The sequence below is a fragment of the Lepisosteus oculatus genome, chromosome 7 (assembly GCF_040954835.1).
Source record: "Lepisosteus oculatus isolate fLepOcu1 chromosome 7, fLepOcu1.hap2, whole genome shotgun sequence".
Classification (NCBI taxonomy): domain Eukaryota; kingdom Metazoa; phylum Chordata; class Actinopteri; order Semionotiformes; family Lepisosteidae; genus Lepisosteus; species Lepisosteus oculatus.
This window is the reverse complement of record NC_090702.1, coordinates 25,531,580-25,557,528: the sequence shown is the minus strand read 5'-3', so window position 1 is coordinate 25,557,528 and position 25,949 is coordinate 25,531,580. Positions and strand designations below refer to the sequence as shown.

At 39.2% G+C, this 25,949-nt stretch overlaps 1 protein-coding gene across 2 annotated transcripts in view; it reads right to left on the bottom strand.

The window, feature by feature from the left end:
• The window catches only part of braf (B-Raf proto-oncogene, serine/threonine kinase), a 49,282-nt gene extending 25,677 nt beyond the window's left edge, over nucleotides 1-23,605 (bottom strand). For both annotated transcript variants that reach the window (XM_015352843.2, XM_006633493.3), the window contains exons 1-6: nucleotides 23,410-23,605; nucleotides 5,187-5,288; nucleotides 3,401-3,667; nucleotides 2,817-2,920; nucleotides 2,523-2,625; nucleotides 1,632-1,780 (exon numbers count right to left, since the gene is read on the bottom strand). In XM_015352843.2, coding sequence (XP_015208329.1) covers nucleotides 1,632-1,780; nucleotides 2,523-2,625; nucleotides 2,817-2,920; nucleotides 3,401-3,667; nucleotides 5,187-5,288; nucleotides 23,410-23,571 — 887 coding nt within the window. In that variant the 5' untranslated portion in view covers nucleotides 23,572-23,605. The remainder of the gene's footprint in view (nucleotides 1-1,631; nucleotides 1,781-2,522; nucleotides 2,626-2,816; nucleotides 2,921-3,400; nucleotides 3,668-5,186; nucleotides 5,289-23,409) is intronic.
• Nucleotides 23,606-25,949: the final 2,344 nt, after the last annotated feature.

Genomic DNA, 25,949 nt, shown 5'->3' with positions numbered 1-25,949 from the left:
TTTTAAAACATGACACACCCATTATACTTATTTTTGGATGATTAATTTTTCATTTAAAAACAGCTGCTAATTACAAAGCATGGAAAACTGTTTTGCACTCAACTTGCTACTGAAAGTTTTGCCTCATCAATCTTTCAAGTACAATTTACACGAGTTACTGATCCCTAATCTCAGATCCTGTTTAACAAGCATGCCAGTCTTGTAGTTGCCCCAACTGATACGTTCATGTTTGCACATTTATTTTCTGCAGGTGTTAAACTACATGTAGCTTACAATAACCATAATGACAATATTTTAAATAATCATAGTTAGCAATGATAAAGGGGCAATAAGCGAATCTTAAACTGGGATTGAGTGAAGTCACAAAAACAGCTAACTGTCTTTTAAAGAAGGCTTTGTTGTGAAAAAATACTGAAAACGCAAAAACACAACATTTAGTTTACAGAATTAAAGACTGCTAAAAAACAACCTTGGTTTCTTCTCACCCTCACACATCTTTTTTAATTAGTCTTGTATGTCACATGGTAGAAAACATTAGTCAAGACTTGAGCAAATTATTGCTACTCATATGACACATAACTTTAACTTATTATATTGCTTCTATGGAATTTAAAATATTTGCAGAATGGTACAGCTTGTCTCGCTGCTACAATTAAATAGTTAATTGCTTTAAGGATCTGATCCAGCATTTTTTTTAAAAAGCCAAGTTAACCGCTTCAATGAAGTTGGGTTGCATGTTCCAAAATCCCATAAGCCTTTATTCAAAAAATGTGCCTCTTTTCTCAGTTTACATGTACTTTCATGAAGGTTTCACTTATGTCACCTGGTTTGTGATTCACTACTGACTCTGAACTGGGTCGTGTTCGCAGACTTGGACATTACTTCAAGCCTGGGACTGTATGTGGCTGTTGCTCCAGAGTGATTCCAGAACAGCAAAATTATTTTATAACATGGCTGTCAAAATTGATCGCAGAGGTCAGGATTATTCTGGTAGTCCTTCAATATGAGCCCGAAGTTTCCAATATGATTACGCACCCTGACAATTAAATATTTTGTGTTTAAATGTGTATAAGGGATATTGAGGGACTTGTTTCACAAGCACAATGACATTTGCTTCTCCTCAGACTAGGGATGATGTACAATTGCGAAGGATATGTGTGAAGTCAGACTTCATTTACAATATCTGAATTCCTTTTTTAATTCGTCTGAATAATTTGAAAAGGGACTTTTTAATTATTCCTTTTTGTAAAGTAGTAAACTGTATATTCAAAAAATCGATTTCAATGCACTAAGACATCAAATACTTACTGAATTATAAAAGAGGAAATGGCTAACTGGGAAGCGATGGAAAAATAATGTTTACAATAAAGAAGAATGAACAGTTATGTTGACGTGTAATTTGGTAATTTGGTAAAATTGGTAATTTGAGCATGTTAACTTCCAAGGAAAAGAACCCGTGCACATTCCTTTTATAACGTAAGGCATCTCTGTGTTTTATAAATCTTGCGGGTCTTTGCATTGAAAACTGTAAAGAAAGAAATGGGTTCCAGTGACACACAGTGCCAGAGAGTAAAAACTGCACTACGTCTCTCTCCCCGAGCCTCAGCCCACGAGTCCAGGTGTGTACTCACTCCAGCTGGTCATAGTTGACACACATGAGAGGCACTTCTGTGCTGCAGCGCTGGTGAAACTTGTACCCACAGGTCTGACAGCGGAAACCCTGGAACAGGAGCTTTCGGCAGAAATCGCAGAAAGCCAGGGTGAAGAAGGTCTTGCGCACCTGAAACAGCGCACAAACATACGTAAGGCGCATATTCAATTGCAGGCGCCATCCAACGTCACGTAGCGCAGTGTCATGATTTACAGAAAATCAGAGATGTAAAAGAAAATATTCAGAAAAACAAATTATAGACTAATCAATTATTAAAGCAACAAGAACACATTAAAAAAAGATTATTCTTAGTATACCTATAGAAAGAGTAAATTAGCATTTTTAGTCAATCCCATCTGTTTGATAATACCTATCCTGTTCTATAGATTTTACTGATTAGAGGACTGCACTCAGCATAAAATTATCATATTGGGCACTGGATTGGCTCAAACAATAAGGGCTCTTGCACAGAGTGCGGATCAAGCCCTGTGAACTGCTGGTCCCAGGTTCAAGCATGGGTCGCATCACAAGCCGAACGCCACTTCCAGGGCAATGGCACACAAATGAAAGAATGCTGCTAGGGTAGGGCAGTCACTATCTTGCCAGGATCACCTCAGTTTTCTGAGAGACCGAATTAGTTCTACAGTGTTAACTCCAGTAAGGCACCGTGAATGGACGTGACCATCTAACAGTGTCAGAGGAGACAGTACACAAGTCTTTCTTGTCCCTGTGAAGATGTTCTTTGAGAGAGTCTAAAAAAACAATGGCGATTCCCAAATGTGTGACATATAATAAAAACATAATTGAAAATTCCAAACTTTGAGCAAAAATGAGACAGGAATAGGCTAGCTCATGGCGTGTTCATACTTACAAAGTTGTGTGTTGTCAGTGGAACATTTTCTAAAACCTCTACATGTAGCTCTTCCCCGGTCAGCCAGGAAATATCGGTGTCCCAGCCAATTGGTTTCTTTTCTCTGAAGAGGAGTAAGAAAAAGTTGCACACATTTGTTACTTATCCGTATGAGTGCCTTTTTCTCCCACTGACTAAAATAAATAGTGACCTTAAGCACCCTTCCTGCAGAAACCCCTGCATAAGGTTATTAATAAAGAGTGGTTAACAGCAGTTTAAAAATTAACAGATATATATGCAGGAACATATTATTACCCGTCTTGTATTCTGTACACTGCACAGCACTCTGGAATTAAGCCTCTCATCATCAGGGCTTTCTTCAGAGAGTCTCGCACTGTCATGCCACAGCGGGCTGGGACCTGTGGGAATAGGAAAGCAGAAATAAAACAAGAGAGGACGTCAAGCTTGGAAGACGGTACCTCTGTTAGGGAAGACACAGGATCACAGGCAGCTGCAAAGGAACCTTTCACACGGGGGCTGACTGCCCTATACTCTGCACTCTGAGCCTCAAGAAAGACAAGTTATAAAGTACTATGGATCCTTCTAAAGAAAACAGTACCTAGGATATGGGTGTAATGAAAAAGATTTTATATAGCAGCAGATCCTAAACATTTGGAAAAATCTTTTCACGATTCCTCTTTTGTGGCATAACAACAACACACCACCAAGAAAAGCTAGAAAGACACTGCTTTTGATCATTACATGCAAACAGAAAAATAATATCTAACATATCACCAGCCCGATTTGAAAACGGTTTCAAAACCCGTTCGTTCATGTTGGACAACACAGAAAACATCTATGTCACTCTCGTTGCAGTTCATGCCCTCACTTCAACTCACCACAGTTCTCTGCTTGTTGGGCAAGAAGACCCGGACAATCGGTTTCTGAGGTGATTTGGGATTATTGCGGGAAGCATCTGTGGGGGTCTGCAGGACAGCGAGTGTGGTAGGTGCCACAGGAAATCCCTGGCCACCGGGGAGCTTGACATCCAAGAGGCTGGGTGTTGGAGAAGAGCAAGAGAACTCTGTGCCATTCCCTATGGCCTCCAGTAGCTGCTGTTCTCTCTGTTGTAGGGCGTCCAGCTTACTGGTGTACTCTTCATAGGCCTATAAAGGAGAAGAGGAAGAGCATACAGGACTGCCTGTGGAGAGTCGCGAGATAGCTAAGCCTCAGTTTGAATACTGAACACAAGTGCCGATCATTAGTTTAAGCTTCTACATTAATGTTCAAAACCATTATCACCCTGCCCGTGCCTGAGGCGCGTAAAAACAATTCTCTGGGCACGTCGAAATACGGCCTGTATACTTAAGGCAGGAGTCTTATTTTTTCCCCGTGCCTCAGAAAAGAAAGTAAGCTGTTCATGTGATCTACTGTTTGTAGGGCTGCGGCAGGCAAGGTTTTTTATGTTCGGATGTTCAGTGAAGAATCGTGTTTCCATTGGTTTCAAAAAGCAAAAAGGCAAATTAAAGCACCTCGTGTTATTCACTGTGGCTTGTCTTGTCCTACACACTAATGTGCAGCAAGACAGAGGCAGGGAGGAAGAGCGTTCATGTAAGAAATCTCTCTGATTGTGCCTGCCACCCTCTGAAAAAACAAAATACAGCAATATACTATACAGACACAACCAGCATGTTACTAGTGTTGTCTTTAAGAACTGTACATGACTAACTTTCATTAGCCAGTAGTCATTTATAAATCACAATTAAAACATTTATCCCCATTTACCTGTGTGCGCACGCAGTGAATAATGCAAAAGCAGCCAATGAAAGAACCATGTTCTTAACAATATGGCGTGTAGAGTAAAAAACAAATAAGAAAAAATATTATGAACTCCGACTTCAACTTCCTCCCAAAAGGCATTGTAAAACTACCGTATGATGATATTTTTGATTTTCTGCCAAAATGATGTGGTAATGTGGTTTTATTTCTCTCCTTTTGTATTTCACACTTACACTTAGAGTACATAAAATACATAACATTCTGGCTTGGGGCACATTAAGACTTGACCTACAAGCCTGACTGGACATGCTGGAATGTTTTTAGCCTTCTTCTTCTTCTTCTTCTCCTAATATAGCGATTAGAACTGGATTGCTCTCCTTTCTTGACACCTGGCCTTTGAGCCTTTGAGGTGGGTTCAAACACGCCTCTTGCCAGATTACACTTTCAGCAGATACCCTGTGAGTGGCACCTTTAGAAAGAACTGGGGTGTTACCGATTTTAACCACTGAAGGTCGGGATTTGCATCATGAGGTGTTGACACTGTGTTATGCAATAGGATAATATCCATTAAAATCTGAATTTATGAGTAGAGCAATTCCAAGAGAAAAATAAAGGACAGCAAAGCTTGATATTAATTTATTTTAATCCAGTATAGCAGCCATGACAAAAGTGACCCATTCTTATGTTTACAACCAAACTATATAATACAACTAGTACAACATAATCTACTAAACACACTTACATTGCTAGGTCACACCCCAAAATAAATGGCTAATAGTTTTTTAAAAATCATGTATTGGCGTGTATTGTTTTCCTAGATTTAATGCAGAGTATTTTTATCTTTACGGAGAAAAAAAATCCTGAACAAATAACACTGTCACAGAGTTTTGCTTATTGTTAACTCACCTCCAAGTATATTGATGGGGGGTTATGTTCTCCTCCAAACTTGTCAAGCAGTGCTTCTAAGTGCTCCTGTGTTAATTTTATCATCTGTTTGATGTTCCATACCTACAAAAAAAACAGGAGAAATTTACCAGACGTTTACACAGATAAACATTTAAAGGTGGTTCTGAGACAAAAAAAAACAATCCAATTGTTTTGGATGAAAATGAATCAGTTCACAAGGTAAAATAAAAAGAAACAATGGGGTTCTGTTGCCTCTGCCCATGGTCATCTATCCGAAGGAGAAAAAAAGTTTTATGTTAATTCAACATGAAACAAGAAACAAAAAACAAACAAAAACTGAAAGACAGTGCTATGTCATGGACATCTGACAGGGATGCTACTGAACATGGCATCACAGCCAGCAGCCAAAAAACCCTGCAACTTACAACTGGCTACTCACTGAAGCTCAGCAGGTGTGAGCCTGGTCTGTACCTGGATGGGAGACCTCCTGGGAAAAACTGATGGTTCAGCTGGATGAGGTGTTAGTAGGGCTTGGAGGGGGCTCTCACCCTGTGGTCTGCGTGGGTCCTAATGCCCCAGTATAGTGATGGGGACACTTAACTGTAAAAAGGCGCTGTCCTTCGGATGAGATGCAAAACCGAGGTCCTGACTCTCTGTGGTCATTAAAAATCCCAAGGCTTTTCTTGAAAAGAGTAGGGGTGGAACCCCGGTGTCCTGGCCAAATCTCCCAATGGCTATTCCCAATCATGGCCTCTTAATTGGCTTCATCACTCTGCTCTTCTCCCCACTGATAGCTGGAGTGTGGTGAGCGTTCTGGTGCACTATGGCTGCTGTCGCATCATCCAGGTGGATGCTGCACATTGGTGGTGGTGGAGGGGAGTCCCCATTGCCTGTAAAGCGTTTTGAGTGGTGCTACATAAGTGTAAGCAATTATTATCATAATAATTATTATCTTGTCCTGTGCAGGCACTCTTCTAAGCTCACTTACTGGAACTCTCCAGTGCAGAGCCCATGCTCGGAATAGGACTGCAAACGCACACACAAGGGTTGCCAATCAAAGATGCACCAAAACTAAACTGGCTGACCTTGCTTAAGATTCAAATCTGCACTGCAAAGTATGAACCACTTATAAATGTGCTCCTAATAATGAGGGCACTGATATAACTTTTCTTCGCATTTGAGTTAAATAATTCCCAACAATTATATAAATATACAGTCACCTGAGTACAAGCAGTCAGTCCTTATTACTCAATACTTAAGAGATAGAGATGCATAGTAAAGATAGCACCACTCAAAAATAAAAAATTAAGCACTCCATGTGCTGTTACACAGTGCTTTGAAAGGTATGCAGTGAAGACCAACAGCAGCAAAACCCCCACAAAGATGATGCACATGCATTCCCAGCTAAGGAGTTTGTTTCTGTACGTGGTTCCTCTACCATTCCTTTATGCCAGTGGCCAATTTCGGAGCATTTCTAGCACAAAGTTACTAGGATGCATCCCATCTTCCTAATAAACATTATTTCAATATAAATCTGTGCATGGTCGTTTCCACCCATCTTATATGCGATTACTGTATTTACCCAAGTCTACATCAACCTTGTGTTTAACTTGATGCCCTCCACTCTACGAGAAAGATCAGGTGTATTTTCTGTATTAATTGATTGTGTGGTTTAAGCAATCCACACAGGACTCACTGCGTACTGACCCAAGGAAAATACCAGCACAAGTAATAATTACTAAGGGTCAGATTTAGGCCTAATGACCAGGCAAAACAATTGATCATACTTGAAAAAACTGAACTTGTATTCTGTACAGGCACTATGAATCATCGTTGGCAGAATAATTATTTAGTTGTGGGCTTGGATAAAAATTACATTAACAGACCTAACAATTACTCAAAGGGTACAAAGAGCAATGCAGCAGCAGGAATGTGAACTACAGCCCTGAGCAGGACTATTTTCTCTAACTCAATCCCAACGCTCCTGCAAGAAATTGTGACTCCTCACACAGTAGCATATTTCAAATCCTACAGGACCAGCCCTTCACTCTTACTCCGATTAATAATACGGGAATGATATTGGCTACTACAGAATTGTAGGTAAATCTAACCAAAAAGCACATGAAACTGCTAATTAGGAATTTTACATATTTAATATACACTTAAATGCACGCCCACTTGCAACACAGACAAAATGCCCCATGCCTGTCTGCAACACAGACAAAATGCCCCATGCCCACTCACCAATCAGGTTATGTCCTGAGGAATCCTAGTGCCCCTGCAGGGCTCTAACATGAATCCACAACCTCCCAGTTATTACTGAGCCTAGAGTCTGAAGCAACTCCGAGAATACAAAAAAGTAGAATATTCCATCCACATTTTTCTTTTTTTCCCCCCAAAAGATTGTTTCAGTGAAAAAAAAAATCAGTTAAAAAAAAGTGTGAATTCAGAAAATAAAGGCTACTTGTGCTTTTATGTGCTGAAGGACCGTTTTATTATGATGAAATAAAAACCAAGAAGACACAGGATAGTATCCCGTGTACCGTGTGATAATCACAGTGAACCAATTGAGCACACGATTTAAGAGGTCCACTGCCAAGGAAACATCAGAGATTGAAAAAACTGCTTAGCCAACAGCACTCGGCACATTTCTTTATCAAGCTGATACTGCACATCCAAAACTGTCACTGAGGTCACGTTATTTTTAAAAGTGAAAGAATAATTCTACGCAAAAGTTCAATCGTAACAGAAGAATTCTGCCAAAATGCTAAAAACTGAAAGGAAAAACTCCAGTATATTTGTATAAAAATATATTTTAATAACTCATATTCTATTCCTTAGAATATTTTTAAATTTGTTTAGCGAAAAATTAACATACTAATCCACTGCTGACCTTAGTCATTGCTCAGTATTACTATACATACGCTCTCTGACTGACTTATGACATTCTCTTGAAATGTATCAATTTTTTCCACCTGAAAGGCAATTCTAATTCTAATAGAATCCTTTCAAAAATGTTGCCATTTTCACAGCAGTAAATGTACAATGACTGACTAATATATCACTGGTTTCACAAAGCTTTTTTAAATGTCACAATATTTCATAAGAAAATATGGCAATACTGCAATACTCGATGTAGAATGCCCCAATTTCATAATTAGGAAATCAAGTACATCTTAACCTAGTTATAATGCTCTTTTCAGGACCAAAGTATTTTGTGTGTTATCACAGGGAGCTTGGCACACTGGAGCATTACTTAATACCTGCTCTTTGCTAAAACACTGCAAAGTGATACTGGAATATTTAACTATAAAGACCACGAAAAAGCAATAATGGTGAATAAAACCATTTTTATTTAACTGAATAACAATGTACCAAAGAACCTATTACAGCAAATAGAGACAGTACAATCCTAGAAACGATAGCAAGTTGTCAAATTCCACATCGAGCTCAGACACTTTTGTATCTGTTGCAGGAATTTGGTATCAGTGTTTATCTTTACAAATAACAAAATCTAGTTTAATAAAAACTCAGAATAAAATGAACTTAGCCAGCCAGACACAGAAATAGTTAAAACATGTCCATACAATAATCCATCGATTTCTCTAAAGGAGTGCGATAACTACGTAATTTACCTCAATTAAATGCAATGGTCGGTAATAATAACAATAAAATTGACAGCCTCTATTTCTCCAGCTCTTTTCATCCTGATGGACCCCAAAGCGCTTTACGTAGAAGATGGAATCCACTTCACCCCCCACTGAAGAGCTACACCCACCTGGCTGGCATGCGGCAGCCATTATGCGCCAGCAGCCCCACTGTACAGCAAGGCAGCGGCCTGCTGGTCCAACAGCAGCACCTCGGATTTCCTCTGAGTGATCAGATCGAGGAAGCGCTATGTCTTCAGTTATACAAGGGTGACAAATGAATTGTTGCCGTCTCGTGCACTTGCACAGGCAGGACAGAGTTTTTAAATAGGCCCGCTGCGGGTTGGCTGGATGTCCTAAACAGTGAGCTGGATTCGTTTTTTAATTAAAGCTGCCTCCACTGTTCTCTAGCCCTCATGTTTGCAGTCTCAGGCTTCCAAGCCCCTTCACATGTTCGATATAGCATGTGAATTCGTCTTGAACAGCCCCTTAGTAGACACCACGCTAGGACTGTTGCGAAGTTCCTTTCTACTGCAAAGAGTGATGCAGAGGGCCGTCAAATAACTGGGCACAAATTATAAAAATGACCAGTTCATGTGCAGGTATAGAGGCAATCAGGGGATATTTGTGTAACAGCTGGTGTGATGGTATAAGGTCTGTTACAAGGAACCTGACCTGGATGTCAAATTCATTCGAGCTTTTTGATCATTAAACGTAACTAAAGGTAGCTAGGATTAAACAAGCTGCACAGTACCGAGTACAAATTATCATCAGCAATAATATTAACCTTATTACGGGAAGTAAAACTAGGTAAGTGTTTCTCGATCTCAATTTTGTCATAGAGCAGTTTTATCTCATTAAGAGTTTATCTTTTGGAATTTTATACAGCACCAAATAAAATTTGCAGGGTTGAATATTTAAACTGTCACGGGAAAAAAGGGTGGAGTTTAGTTACATTTGAGCATCTTCCACTAATTTCCCCTTTTCTGAACCACCTTATTAATTCCACATTTCCTGGCAAGAGTATTACGAGTTATTAACCCTAAAAAGACTCTCAAGCAGGCAGAGCACAGCTGCCTTCTGAAGAGATGCTCTCACTGGACAAAACCTTGCTCAGCTCTCATTGTCACTGCGAACAGCCAGAGCCTTTGTCATCTGCAGTTCAATCCAGGGCACCATTGCCCTCAATGCAACCTCAATTAAAGCTTGTCTCGCTAGGAAAATCAGATTACAAGCGAAATACAGGAGCAGGCTATATAAATATTTTAAAAATGTGAAAATTCAAGAACTTGTTCTAGTTGTTCTTGCAACCCACTGGTGGGTCTATTATTTTAGTGAGTGAATGCAGGATCTCTAGGTGCTGATTTTATCATTTTATTGCTAGCAAAACTATTTCCAGACAATTTTATAGAGACATCTGGACCCCAATCAAAAAATAAATCAACTAGATGAAATGCTACCAAAATGACAGCCTATCACAGTCAAATTTAGTATAGTTACAAACCTGCAGAATTTACTATGATAGTTTTCCTTACAGTTAACAACAACATAATTTACTCTAAATAATCAAGCTTGATCTGCAGGTACAAAAGTAGAAATGTTTTATGAATTATGTATTAAGATATGAACTGTTGCGTTTATTAACTGTTATTAACTGTATTTTAACTGTTCCCTTTCATGCCTCTGACAAAGCTGGGGATGGCTTTGTAGGATTTTGAGATCTCTGCTCTGCTGACCATGTACTTGAGCTGAATTATACCCAAGCCCTTACCTCGAATTTCCAGTTAACAGTGAAATTAAACCATGCTCCTTTGCATTGCCTTAAACCTAACCTTTACCCTTTCTTCACCCTCAACTCTTCCTATATTCAAATCACTTGCCATTCCAATGAATTGCTGGCTTTCAATCAACGTAGGCATTATGTTGTTGCTCTTATTGAAGAAGAAAAAAAAATCACACAAATGCAGAATACTACATTTAGTAAAGTAAGAATCTTCAAATACACAATACAAGATTATTCAAATACCAGGCTTTAAAATGTTCTAGAAGCAGGGAAGGAAGACTTCATAATGTACAAAGCTACTGCTGATAATGCAGTAAAATAGCACAAGAGAAACAGAATGTGCAACATGTTTGTGCACTTTTGTGTGCAATGTGAACTCTTCATGACATTAGCAAATTTCCTTAAAGCCTAATGACTATTTCTGAACAGCAATAAAGCAATGTAATTAGCTTACCTATTCTTATTAATCAATTAATCTTAAACAAATAGCAGTCAGGATACGTATTTGATATAAATAAGACATGCAGGAAACGAAAAAGATGAATGAAAACAGATGCCTTTCTGCTATATCAACAAAGATGTTCCCATGTCAAATATATCCTGAAACATGGCGATTTCACCATCAGTGTTCAAAATCTCTGACCCCGTATACAAAACCTTTGAGATTTATTCAAATGCAGATATCACTATCTGTAAAATTTTAAAGTAGTAATCAAAATCAAAAGCAAGGTATTTAAAGTTTTTTTTTTAATTATTTTTCCTTAAAAGGATCCATTTGTTTTTACACTTAAATATTGTTGGCTACAAGATTTTATTAAAGGTGGGGAAAAAAAGATCTGACGTGATTTGTCTTTAATTCACCCTTTACATCAACAAAAGCTGAAATTTCAATAAGGGTATGTATACATTTGTATTCCACTCTAAATTAGGAAGGTCTACACAAAACCTTGATTTGCTGCTAAAGAGGACTCTGGTCCACCACAGGCAGGCCCACCTGAAGTGAATTAGTCTAACCTCCAACACGCCAAAGGCACTGTTCTCTTGATAAGGGGCATGATGTGCACTGTCCAGCTCCAACACTGTCACTTCAGGGTGAGCCCGCAGGCAGGGCGGCAGGTGATGTCCCAGGAGTTGGCTAATGCGGTGCTGTGCAATAGGTCTTCCATCATTCACTACAGGGGAAGTTCTATAGTGACCAGACACTCCTGCCTTGATCATCACATTTGGCGCTCCCTCATCAATCTTGGTAAGGTGCCATAACATGTGTTAAGAGAGCTGGTCTCCCAGGTCATAGGTTATTATTCACAGGATATAATGTCCTGTGAATTTGTTAACTTTGAACACCACACACAGCAAGTAACAGAACTGACTTCACAAAGGCATTATTCTCTTGAAGTGGCAGAGATAGGTTCCTTTCTGTGTTTTTTTTTTCTTGGCTTAAATCAGGCTAGACATGCTACAGATTAAATAATGTGCCTAACAGACACTCTTAGTAATGAGGTGATTAGTTCTTATGCAACAGCCAAAGTCACCTGAGTGCATTATATTCAGTTAGGAACGGCCAATTAATCAGAACAATACCAAAAATGTTTAATCAGAATCTAAAACATACACGCTTTATTTTTTTATATACGCATAAAGTAGTTTTGTTTGATGCTCAGTGAGTATTCTGTAAGCCTACAATTTGCTCACAACAGCACAAAACACTAAAAACAACCCCAATTTCTCCGAAATCAAAGTGTTAACCAAAATCTGGAGAAAGGATGTGATGTGCTGACCTCCTCCATCAATCACAACTATAGTGTGCTTCTGCAGAAGGTTCCCAGTTTGTCTTAGTGCACACTAACATCTTATACATTTAACAATCTTCCATTTATTCTTATATAAACGATGCTGTACTTTTTACCCCTTTTCGTATTTTCTACATCTAATGTTTCTTACACAACATTCCACTTACTTTAATGCTGTTATGAAGCCTTTTTTCACTTGTCTCTCCATTATGTCATGTCAGTGTCAAGTGGACTGATTCACAAGAGAAAACCCCAGAGAAACATATTTTCCACTGTGTAAACACAAAGGTCAGATCTGACACAAAGATCACTGTGCTTTGAACTATAATCCTATGGAAGGAACCTTTTTGGACTAGACCCAGCACAACCTTTTCTCTCTACTTCCAAGGCAGAAATATTCCATCAAGTAGATGACTGGAATGTGTGACTGTACTCCTCTCCTGAAACCTATCAGTGCTTACTGCAGCATGTCACTGCCCTTGGAATGCAGCTGAACTGGGCCAAATGCCACTTCTATCTCACTCATTACACAGATTCCTGAGGAATGAGTATCAGGGAAGAGTCCTTATCAACGGAGAAAGCATCATCAGTGTTCTCACAACCTGGCCCCCACTCAGCCTTCCAAATCCATGAGCTGTGTTTTAGAGACAAGTGGCAAGCTTGTGGAGCATGCTGTACATACATGTGCTGCTTCATGTCATAATAGAGTTTAGAATCCATTAAATAATCAATGTAAAGACAAACAATGCCCTTTAAATACATAGGTATATCCACCAGGGCGATGAGCAGAAGTCAATATGTAGCACATTGTAGTTCAAGTGTAGAGGTGAGAGATTACTTCACTACCAGAAATAAGGGGGGGTTTAGTGAAACCAGATTGTGAAATTTTGCTGGGAATCTTAGATAATACCTCCATTCTAACAATGTCATGGCATCTTTAAAGATCAAAGGTAGTCAGGAACTCTATCATCTCAAGGTTGGTACTTTAATTGGTTTGGAATCATCATCCAGAGGACCACCTACTAATCTACCAACACCACTTACAATAGCACCCTGGTTTTTTTAGAGGTCTCCCATCCCAGTACTGACCAGGCCTAATCTTACTTAATTACTAAGATCTGACAAGTAAGAGCTTAGATCAGGCTGAGAAGGAAACATTGAAGAAATGAAAGCCTAGGACAATTTGTCTATTCTATGAGTTCTATTTTTTGTGGAAAACACTGTTTTATCAAAGCTATGTTTTGAGCTATTTTACTGCTGAAAAATATGATCTTTGGGTCAACATTATAATGAGGTTTTCTTTCCTGCAGTAAAATGACTTAACACACAATCACTTAAAAATGTATTCAAGAGTACTTAACGCAATACAGTTAGTGAAAAGCTTCTGTAAATTCACACCCCATATCCTGCATTAAACACACCAAGCAATACTGAAAATTGTAAAATGAATAATTGCTTGCACCAATGCAAATTTCAGTTTGATTCTAATTAACAGTTGGCTTAAAGGCAAAATACAACCCTCAAGCCCATTTTAGAAATAGATGACACAGCATGATAGCTCAATGCTGGCAGTGCAAAAAACATTTAGTATACGTCCAGCTGTGGCATAGACATAAAGCACACTGAACCACTATTCCAAAGTGATTTCCGTTCACAACTGCCTTGCTTTGAATCAAACTGCCTGAGAAAACCTGTACTGCACTATTAAACCACAATAGTGACTGACGTTCTTTTGACTCACAGATCAGGATGTTAATTTCATGATGGTAAACTATTTTGTATAGTGCCTTTAAAAGGAATATATGAAATCCTAATAATATACTAATCCAAATCATCGAAGCTAAAACATTACATAATAAAATAGACACAGAAAATAATACAAACACAGAAATGCCTTTCTAAAAAAGCTTTTAAGCTAGAGAGCTCTGAGCAACAAAAGACCCTGAGAAAACTATAGTGTAGATGAACAACAGAAACACACAGTCAGTAATTGGTTGGGCAAAGGTCACAATGGCACATGTAACACATCACCTCGATACTGTTAGGCTAACCCATCGAGAGTCTTGAAAATAAGCAGAAGGATTGGAAAGTCAACTCAAAACCTGAGAGGACGTTAATGCAAGGAGTTCTGTGGCCATGTGTCTTGTCCCTCTCCACAAGTTAAATTACTTTACTTATAACTTTCTGTGTTAAATGTCCCCACATTGCTTAAGGATGAAAAATGAGGTGTCAGCATAAAGACATACAATGTTTAACAACACATTTTACATTTGATATTATGGCATATGTCTGCGTTACCTCTACATACTGTACCACTCTGCATCCATCTACAGTAATTACCACCTGCCAGATATTTGTCCAATCTTTAATCTTACTCAGTCTGAAGTTCGTTTGGTGCTTTTCCAGTGTTTGCTAGTCGTGGCACTACATGTGAACTTGACTAGTTTACTAACTATAACAGACTCCCGATCAGTGGTTACTCACCATATTCCAGGTGGAAGAGCCAAGTTCTACATCTCCAATTTCAATTGGTGAAATAATTGATCTACTTGCTTTTTTAAAACTTTTACATTTTTTTACAGTCAGTGCTGAGAACAGATGAAGCCAATTCAGAGTCAGGGATTATTAGGATGCCGTGATTCATAAAGTCCAATGGGAAAGTTGGCCAGGATGCCACAGTAACACCCCTACTCTTTTCAAGAAACAAACTGGGATTTTTGATGACCACAGAGTCAGGACCTTGGTGTATGTCTCATCCGAAGGACCACGCCTTTTTTTACAGTATAGTGTCCCCATCACTATACTGGGACATTAAGACCCACACAGACCGCAGGGTGAGCGCCCCCTACTGGCCCCAATAACACCACTTCCACCAGCAACCTTAATTTTTCCCAACAGGTCTCCCATTCAAGTACTGACCAGGCTCACACCCGCTGAGCTTCAGTGGGTTGCCAATTGAAGGTTCAGGGTGATACAGCTGCTGGCGATGTGTACTGTTTTCTATCCATTATTCAATTCTTAATCCAAATACATGCATGTCCTTGAATGTCTCACACCATAAACAGAAAATCGTTAATGAGGAACTTCATTAACTTTAAAAGCCTTTCCATTACTGATATTTCTTTATCAAAGAACTCCCAAAAGTAAGTTAGGCAAGTTCTACCTTTCTAAATGCACGACGACAATCCTTAACAAAATAACAAAAACATAACAAAGGTTACAAACAAGATGAAGTCATTTGGTTCATCTAGCCTGTTTGGTTGCTACTCCCTAATCATTTTAGCGATCTCATCCAGTCGTTTCGTGAAAGCAACCAGTGTTTTAGAGGCAAAAATGTGTACCTCCAATTTCACTGCGATACAAATGGTTTTCATAAGCATACTTCTTTTACATGTAAGACTTATTGGTCTATGACTAATTAGCTCAGTTTTCTTACCTCTTTTATTAATGGACAAAATGCTAGCAAATTTTCCAGTCGCTTGGTATTACCCACTTGAGTGAATGCTGGAAGAGCTCTGCTAATAGCTTGTGAATAACATCTTGTTTCCTTAAGTACAATTGGTAGAATACCATCAGGCCTTGAAGACTTACAGTATGTTAAGAGCTGCTATTACCTGTAGAAGCACCTGTTTTTCTGCCTCTTGTATTCTAATATTACGCATTATAGAGAACTCTGCCTTTCCTTAGCCCGAGGCATGTGGCAGATTTCTTCTTTGGTAAACACTTGAGTGAAATATTCATTTATTACGTCAGCCATTTCCCTTTTCATTATCTAAAAGTTTCCTTTCATTATCACTTTATCCTTTACTGTTCTTTTGCTCTGGTAATACGGAAATACATTTTTGCTTCCTCTGCATTATTCTTGTTTCTTTCCTGGGTTTTCTAGTAACATTTCTTGAACTGTGCTTGCAGTTAATTGAACTCATTTTCTTTAGCCAGATCCTGTTATTTTTAACCATTTTAGGAAGTGCTTTCTTTTACTGTGTTTTTTATTTGATATATTATACTGTTCTTTCTGCTACTTTCCTGCTTTTGCTGTGTTTGCTCATTGGATGAATGGTCTGTGCTTCAAGCACAATGTCTTTAAACTGCTGCCATCCATTCCCTACTGACGGCAGATCTATCCTAGCCAATCTGTGACCTTGTTATCAACAAGAGATGAACACAAACAACTGAAAGATCTCTGTTTACACTAAAGAGGCACTATTCATTTAATGAAAAAAAGAATTTAAGAAAAATGAACTATACATCAATTTACCGAACACCTGTGACCTGTAAAAAGTCTCTGACATTTTGGAACACTGGTACTTGGTCTCTCAGATTTGGTAGTTACAGGAGTATAGTGATCTCACTCAGGTATTGTGACAGTTCATTTCCTAATGAACAACTGAATCAACGTTTCAAGTCTAGGTCTGTCACTAACTATAGCAAAAAGGGGAAAAAAATCATAATTCTGGCAGGAGTAAAAGCTGATATACACTTATAGTCCTACCATATAAGCAATGCTAAACATCGTATTAGGTGCCATACTATCGATTATCATTCAGTGAAACAGATGTTTTGACATTTTCCCTTTATAAAGTATGTGGGGGCGGGGTGGGGGAAATGGGCAGGGCAGCTTTTTGCACTATTTTATTAAGATAGCATGGAATTTGCTATTAATTCACAAACTCATATCTTCATTTGAAGAGATCACACAATTATGTTATCCCTTCAAGTGAGAAAACAAACTCTGTGCGTTATAGAGGCTGGCCAGAGCAGACAGGTGTCACACAAGTGAACATCTGCTTCAGGCAGTAATTGGCATAGCAAAGCTTTCACTGGAACAACAAAGAAGGAGGAATAGGGAGTATCAGAGGAACGGGCAGTAGACAATTAATAGTGACCCAGACACGAAAGCTCGTGCCCTAGAAAATAAAGAAGTAGACAGCAAAAGAGGATTTAAAATGTAAGGCAAAGTCGAAAGGCGACTTGAACAAGTGAAAAGACACAGAAGCAAGGCTTGAACAGGATTTCAGATTAAGGAAATGTAAACGACAAGCAAGAACTGCTGACGATCCACCAGTTAACCCAGACAACCAGACTAATACCACACCAACCCTGCTGTAGTGACCTGAGGCTAAAGTTAAGTGAAAACACACAATTCACATGAAATATAAATACTTAAAAGACAAAGAAACTAGAAAAAGAAAATTAAACCTATACAAATTCAAGCATCAAATGCAAAACCAGTAATTTAGCAGATTTAGTGCATCTCCTTAAAGCAAAGGACAAAAATTAAAGACAGGCCAGTGTACTAGACCAGTGGTGAACCAACTATTATTTTTCTGTGGTATCCATGGGGTACACTGAATTCCCTTTTCATTCCCTAGTAAAAGCTTTTGTATGGTTTTGCATTTTGTAATAGTAATTACTATTACTTGTAATTCCTTTGTTCACAGACTGAAATTTTAAACAATTTGAAGTTGTGATCTTACGGATGAAGAAAAAACACTCATTTAACTGTCTGATCTTTTCTTCTGCTCATGTCAAAACCGCAGGAGTGTCTAAGATTTGATGTAAATTCTATAACTAAACTGCAGCTGTGTTTTACTGAGAAAGGTACTGTACTGTGTGCCTGTAGATAACTCTGTCAAGACACCTCTCTCACTTTGTCAAGTACCTCTGAATACCTTCACACTGATATTCAGCAGATTGGACAAAAAGAGTTGACCATTTAATGAAAAATTGTGATGAAGTGTTAAAACGATACTTTTGCAGATACAGTATGTTTCAGATTAATTCCATCAGTATGCTCTCTATATAGGTAGGCTTCAATTTCATCATCTGTAACACAAGCATGTTATTCATATTAAATATCATAAAAACCCATAAACAACCCATAATTAAAAAGTAATATAACATGTTTTTTATATTGATTGAAGGAGCTGACAAAATGTCAGTTATCAATTATATACACTTTTTATTAAAAATACAATACTAAAGAGGTTGAACCTCTTAAGTATTAGATTATGCTATGGTCTGCTTAACTATATTGATCATCGAGATGTATTCGAACTAATTCCAATTTATCAAATAATTAAGTCCTTGAACAGACATTTCAAGATCAAATCAGGATATTATTTTCAAAGTGCAACTGGGCAAATACATTTGAATCAGAATCACTTCTATTGCCTTTGTACTACAGAATACATACTTACTGTTAGGGCTGGGCGATATAGCCAAAAACAATATCACGATAAATATTTTCATATCAGTCGATATCAATAATTATCACGATAAATGTCAAATCATAAGTTTAAAGGCAGATTTTTTTCTCCTGGGTGAAAGTTGAAGAAACCAGACAGTTAATTGGTAAATTAAACAACTCTTTATTTTAATAACACAACAAACACTTACCAAACAGCAGAAACATTAAACAAATCTGTTAGCTGCCCGGTCTGCAACATACACGCGCACTCGCGCAGTATTTTGTGCGCATGCGCATATCATGCGCAAAGCATAAACATATATATCGAACATTTATCAAACTTTTTTTTAAATTATATCGAGGGAAATTATATCGCGATAATTATCATTATCGAATTATCACTCAGCTCTAATTACTGTATATATTTGGTTTGTGAAAGTGCTGAATTTTCACTGATGAGAGTTTGTTTTAGTTATATTTTTACACCAGGTCTATATGGCAAAGTTCCATACAAGGCCTGGCAAAAGCATTCACCACCTGCCAATAATGTTAATTACTATATATATATAATAAGACCTAACTAATTTATAATGATGGTCACATTGAACTCTGTTATATGTGAAACTGACATTTACCACCACTAAAACACATATGAAATTAAATTTACCATTTACATAAGTATTCAGTCCCCCTATGTCAGTAACTGGTAGAAGCAATTTTGGCAGCGGTTTTAGCTTTCTGTAATTTTGAATAGGTCTCTGCCAGCTTCTCACAGTGGGATTCAAGTCCAGACTTTGACTGGGCCACCTCTCCAGCACTGCAGGAATATTTCGAATTGTGGGTGACTCCAGCAGGATTTCCTCTCTGATGAACTTTGCTTTCCCTGTCCCTGCTGATGAGAAGTGTCGCTATTATACGATGCTGCCACCACCCTGATGCCAGCTGGGAATGACGCCGAGTGGGTGACATGCTGAGTTGGGCTTGTGACAAAACACTTTGCATTTCTGACCAAAAAGTTCTATTTTTGTCTGGTCTGACCATAAACCCTTCTGTCACGTCTGCGGTATATCTCACATGCAATTTAAGGTCAGTCTTTTTGAGTAAAAGCTTTCTTGCCATAAATCTGATTTGCATTGGGCTGTCAATGTATGAACAGTATGTATATGACACTATGATGCATGAGATGGTAAGAGACCCATCTTGCAAAACTTTCAAAGTCACTGTTGACTTCACAGTGATGTTCCCAATCAATTTTTCTGCTGACTGATCGAGGTATAAGATGCATATTCTACTTCTTAATAACTTCATCGTACTCGAAGTGATAAGCATCCTTCGAATCCATGCTTCTCTACCAATTTATCCTTGATTTGTTTCAAAAGCTCCCTGCTCTTCATGGTTGATTTGTCGTGTCACTACATGAGTTGTGGTTTGAAATTCAATACCTATCTGAGGGAGCTTGGACACACTTTCTCTAAAGTCAAGTTCAACCGCTTTGATCATGACACAGAAAAAGACCACAACACTAATTTTTGAAATTTCAACAATTCTTTGGTAGTGGAAGTTACTTAAGGTTGCCACAGCAAAATAGGATTGATATTTGCAACTGATCATCATGCGATTTCTTTTTTTAAAAAGTTCATTTCACACTGTCCGCGAGGTTTAGCTTCAGCAGGTTGGAGCAGACGGTGTGTATCTGAAATAGAAAGTTCTACTTGAAAAGTCTCACAAGTGCAAGCTCAGACAGCAACAAAGTAGGGCTACTTTTCAGAGGGGTGAATACTGTTAAAGCGGGCAAGGTGAGCAACCAGAAAAGTCACCTTCAGTACTCTGTCCCTTAGAAGCAGCGTGCAAACAGACAAGTGAAAGACAAGGAAAGCAGCATTTTCTTCTTCTCACTCATCCATCCTTGGTCCAATCCTGCACATGCAATCAGCGCAGATGCACATTAGGCAAGAGCATTTGAATACTGGGACACATGACTCAAAACAGGGCAGGGGCAGAGCGGTGGCTCTGTGGCTAAGGATCTGTGCCTGTGGCTGGAAGGTTGCCGGTTCAAATCCCGCAGCCAGCAGAAGAATCCTACTCTGTTGAGCCCCTGAGCAAGGCCCTTTACCCCAGCTGCTTCAGGGGCGCCGTATAAATGGCTGACCCTGCACTCTGACCCCAAGCTTCCCTCTCCCCGTCTGCGTATCTCATGGAGAGCAAGCTGGGGTATGCGAAAAGACAAATTCCTAATGCAAGAAATTGTAAATGGATAATAAAGTGATCTTAAAACAAAGTTCTCAACCTGGACAGGAAGCCACTTTTTATTTTTTACCTCATTACATGAGATAATTAAAACAGTTGATTAATATGAACAGGTATTGCCATTTTAATATTGTACCGTTTCCCCTTTTCCTGTTTTAATACAGGAAATATGTAGCATGACTGAATTCCATATACTTTCAAATTATACAAAGACATATCGGAATTAGCAAAATCAGTATCCATGGGCTCTTGTGTATGAAAGTTCAGTCGCTATTAACTGTCAGGATGTGTTTTTGCAGCGACGTAGTAGATTAGAATCTCTGAGGCCTGTGCAGCATTACAATGCCGTCTTCTTGTATTTCGGGCCGTGAGAAATCTGGGAGAAATATATGCTCCTAATATGTGCTGAAGGTCCAGTTTTAACCCACACGACGATGTGTCTGTTAAGAACTGATGCCAGCGCATCAAAGGTTTTTAATGCAACAACTTGATGTATGGTTTGTCACATTACACACAGGATACTTTCAGAAATCCCCGTAGAGTATCGGGGGAAAAAATGTCAAAGCACTTTTTCTTTCTGTACCTATGCCACAACAATCCATCATTTTGATTTGTGGACTGCCAAGATACATGGTAAGATCTACAGTTGCAGACAGAAGTAGTGGCTCCTTGCCTTACAACCAAAAGCGTGCATTCAATGCAGGGAAGGCATCTGTGCGTGTGTAGTTTGCATGTTCCCCAGTATTCAGTTTCTGCTGACTCTTTTTGGTTTCATATCAAACACAAGCTGGCTAGGCTTTACTGGTTATTCTTAAAACAGCCTTTTTCTCCATGGCCCATCACAGGACAGGCATCTTGTCCAGGAGATGGGTCACCCCAGGCCTGTCTTGTGCTGTGCCCCATGTCTCTATGATTGGTCCAAGTTGTTGAACCACAGGATGTGGAGTTATTTCTACATTTCCTTAATACACTTAAACTAATGAACAGCATTGTAGGAAATGGAGGGTTTGTTTCTGACTGCTTCCTGGTGCAGTGTTATTAAAAGGCATGTTTTTTTTATGTTAGTGAAACCACTGTAAATGTGGCAACATGCATGCTGGTCAGCCTGCGCCTCTGTTCTTGTGAGAACCCCAAAAAGTAACTTCAAATTCAAGCACTAGACAAACTATGCAACTTCTTGTATTTAATGCTGACTTCCTATGCACCTGAAGTGAAGACATTAAAGCAATGCTAATTGTTTTCTCAAAATATCATATATGTACACACAACTACAAATACTAGATTCTACAGTACATATGGTTACACAATTTCTAACCCTACAGATAATGCTCACATAACACAATAGTTTGACATTATAATACTATAGAGTCTGGCATTATTACCTATTAGTAAAATTAAAATATGAGATACAAGATGATACATTACTTATGTTTGAAAAAGTTGTATTCACAATGAACAATGACATAAAGCCTGCATTATAACATACAATTCATGTACTGTATGTATACATCTGAATGCTGTCACCATCTGGATTATAATTTCTGTCACATACTGGATGTAATTGTTGCACTGAGTGAAGAACACAGCTTTGCTTCTCAAATTATCTTGGTGCCATTGATATCGCACTATAAATATTAAGCAATTATTAAGATCAGCAATTATCTAGCTACACGTACAGTCTCTAAACAATATTAATGGAGAATCTCAAAATCACAAAATAAAAAAGTTCATATTCTGTGTTATAATAAATATATGAAAAGGATTTAAAATAAAAATGCAACTAATACGAATATTAATGTTGTTTACCTCTTGCAATTACCACTTGTCGTAAAACTGTATTTCTGTCTGTGATCGCGAGAGAGGCCCCTATCCCACTCATAAAACAATATGCAGTAACTGTGCATTATAACTCACAGGCCACGTTAATATTTCAAAATGCATCATAAATAATATATACATTCCCCACAACACAACGGAACCATGCACTACAAACACAGCTTCCCAGTTTTAAATCTTTATGAGATCCACAATAACATTGGAATAACAAACCCCCAAAGGTGCGAGCGTGTGCCTAAACGATCTTTATAACACATATAACCAACTGCAACAATTATTACATAAAAATATACGGCAGGTGAGATACGTAACATTTTAGGTCCAAACGAGACAATTACGTTAAACAATTATTTTAAAAAACCATCAGGCTACAACTTAGACGCAAAACACCCCCTGCCAATACAACTGCAGCAAGCTATGAGGAAAAAAGCAAAAAAAAGAGACCTGCAGGCCTAGTAATAAACATTGGAACTGCACAGTACTACTGAAATATAAATAACATAATTGCCATCACCGATGCAAAAGCACATGATAGGAAAAGAAATTGCATCTACTTCAAACGCTCAATATCAAATATAACGATGTGCATTTTCGTGCATCATCCCTTCCCCTGCACTGCATCCTCACGATCCATATTTACAGCCGGTCTTTCCTGAAGATCAGCATCCAGAAATCTCCGCACACTGCCCGACAGTCCCCAGCCACCCTGTTCCCTGTACCCGCCGCATACCTCCTCAGGAATGTCCTGGTGTCCCCCGGGGATCCCTCCAGAACCGATGGGTTCGAGCCCCGCGCCCAGCTCGGCCAGTCCCGAATCCCGCTCCGGATCTCGGTCCATGGCGTCTCCATTGAAGACGGGCGGTGGAGACTCGGCGCTGCTCAACGCCGCCATTTTAAACTGCGAGAAACTGAGTGGAAAATAATAGAGAAAAGAAATAAAGAGAGAAACCGGAGGGGGAGACAGAGAGAGAGAGAGTCAAAAGACGGCAACAGCGTAAGGGTATACGGGGATAGTTGGACTGGCAATTTGCAGATATTATGTAGTACCTTTTTATTACGAAATACTTCATAATAATATTATTATAGTATAAAATAGATCTGCGTAGAACTTGGACTTTGGGAAAACATAATACTGTTATTTACTTGATTCTCGAACTTTTAATATTTTACAGTAGTTTCCCGTGACAAACAAAACTTTTAGTATACTTCCTGTTAGTAATTGTAATATGGTGGTGTACTTCTAAAATAAAATAAAAAAGTTTTTCTTAGTATGAGTGAAAACTTATTTGTTCTGTACAGACAGGGCAGTCTAAAGCCATAAAGCACATATACAGTATATATCAAGTAATAGATTTATTTCATGCTGAAAAAAGAAAGAAACACAACGTTTCAGCCGTGGAGCCTTCTTCAGGTGTGCCTGAAGGGCCACACAGTGTGCCATAGGGACAGACATGCACACACTTACACCAGGGCCAGTTGGAAGCTCATTAACCTACCAGTATGGCTTTGGGATAGACCTGTAGTCACAGGGTTTCTATGGCAAGGAGACATGGGGGCTCTAGGTGTTGAACAACGTGCAAAGCGAACAAGTACTGTAGGTTCTCTTGCAAGCACAGCACTTTTTCACAGGGGCACCCCCCACCAACACTCTCTCAGGGCGAGGCTTGAGGGGCATCTTCTGGCGAAAGCAGGGTTCCGAGATTCCCACATCGAGAGATAGGAAGGAAACGCCCATCACGCCTTCATCCAGAGACCGTACCCCTCCGTCCCCAGAGCCTCGGTGTGCTTTGGGTCCTGGCCTGAGTGCACGGATGCTGCCATGCTTCAATCTAGGGCCCCGCGTGCCCTCACGGGGCAGTCCCTGCCACCTCCAACCACAGCCGGCTGCCTGGATGAGCGCTGAGCGCGGTCGCTCTGCCTCCAGCTGGCGGGGGCTGCTTGTCCATCCCCATGTGTTCCATAGGCGCCTCTACCTGGTAGAAAAATAATTTTAACATTGTAGACATGCTATAGGCACTGTTAAATGTGCATGGCAGAGAAGGGCCCTTCTGGTCTGCTGGGCCGCATGTGACAGGCCAGAAGGGCCCTTCTCTGCCATGCACATTTAACAGTGCCTATAGCATGTCTACAATTTCAAAATTATTTTTCAGTAATTTAGTCAAATGTCTGGATTTTTTTCTCTGCTTTGACATTCTAGAGTGCTTTGTGTTGATGGGTGGCAAAACATTCTCAATTAAACACATCATGGTTCCATGCTGTAACACAAAGAAATGTGAAATTCTGATTCTGAAAAATGTGAAAAAGTCCAAGGGGGTTGTAGACGTTCTATAGGCACTGTACCAGGTGACAAGTAAAGCCACTAGTCAAAGTAAAAGGTTTTGGCTTCCCAAAAGGTGCCTAACCAAGGCATCCCATGTGTGCTTCAAACCGCAGCCTCTCTCAGCACCTGAAGGATCACAGTTTGCTGTCAACTTGCCACCGTTCCCAGTTTTCTTAGGGGATCCTGTCTCTCAGCTAGTGATTTCCAGAGGACCACTAGTCCTTTAGCATTAGCCTTTTTCTGAACTGGTGACTTCAGTGTTGCTGTTGACAGTGATGAAATCAAGCTTATGGTGAAGGTTAGCACCCTTTGGTGTTGCTTTTGATCCTGTTTTGTCATTTGAACTGTTAGGAATGTCACACGTTTATTGATCTTGCACCACAGCAGACCACAGCCCCATTAAAACCCTTGCTCTGCCTATGTGATGCTGAAACATTGGTAATGCCTTACTTGAAGTGGTAACTATTTTCTAAGGCACTAAAATGGCTTCAGTCTGCCCAGAATCCTGAAGCTAATGCACTAACTAAAAGTACTTGCCATCAGCTCATCACTCCTATCCTCTGTAAGTTGCACTGCCTTTCAGTGAAGTTTTGAGTGGACTTTAAGGTTCTCCTGCACATGTACTGTATAAGGTACGTAATGGTCTAGCTGAAGATTATATTAAAGTTTTACTGCATGACTACAGTCTGACTCTTAATTTGAGATCTGTTGATTCATACCTTCTAAGTCTGTGGAAGACTGGCTGAGAGAGACATGTACAGTATAACATCTGTGGAGTTTCTTACCCAGATTCAAGAGAAACTTAGCACCTGCTGATGCTTTGTAAACCCACTTAAACATCTAGATTTTGACTAATGCTTGGCTTCACAAAACTTCTGGCAGTACTGTAAGTTTTTGTTTGTTTCTGCTGTGCGTTGTGTGTGCACTACTTTGAATTTCTTGAAAACATA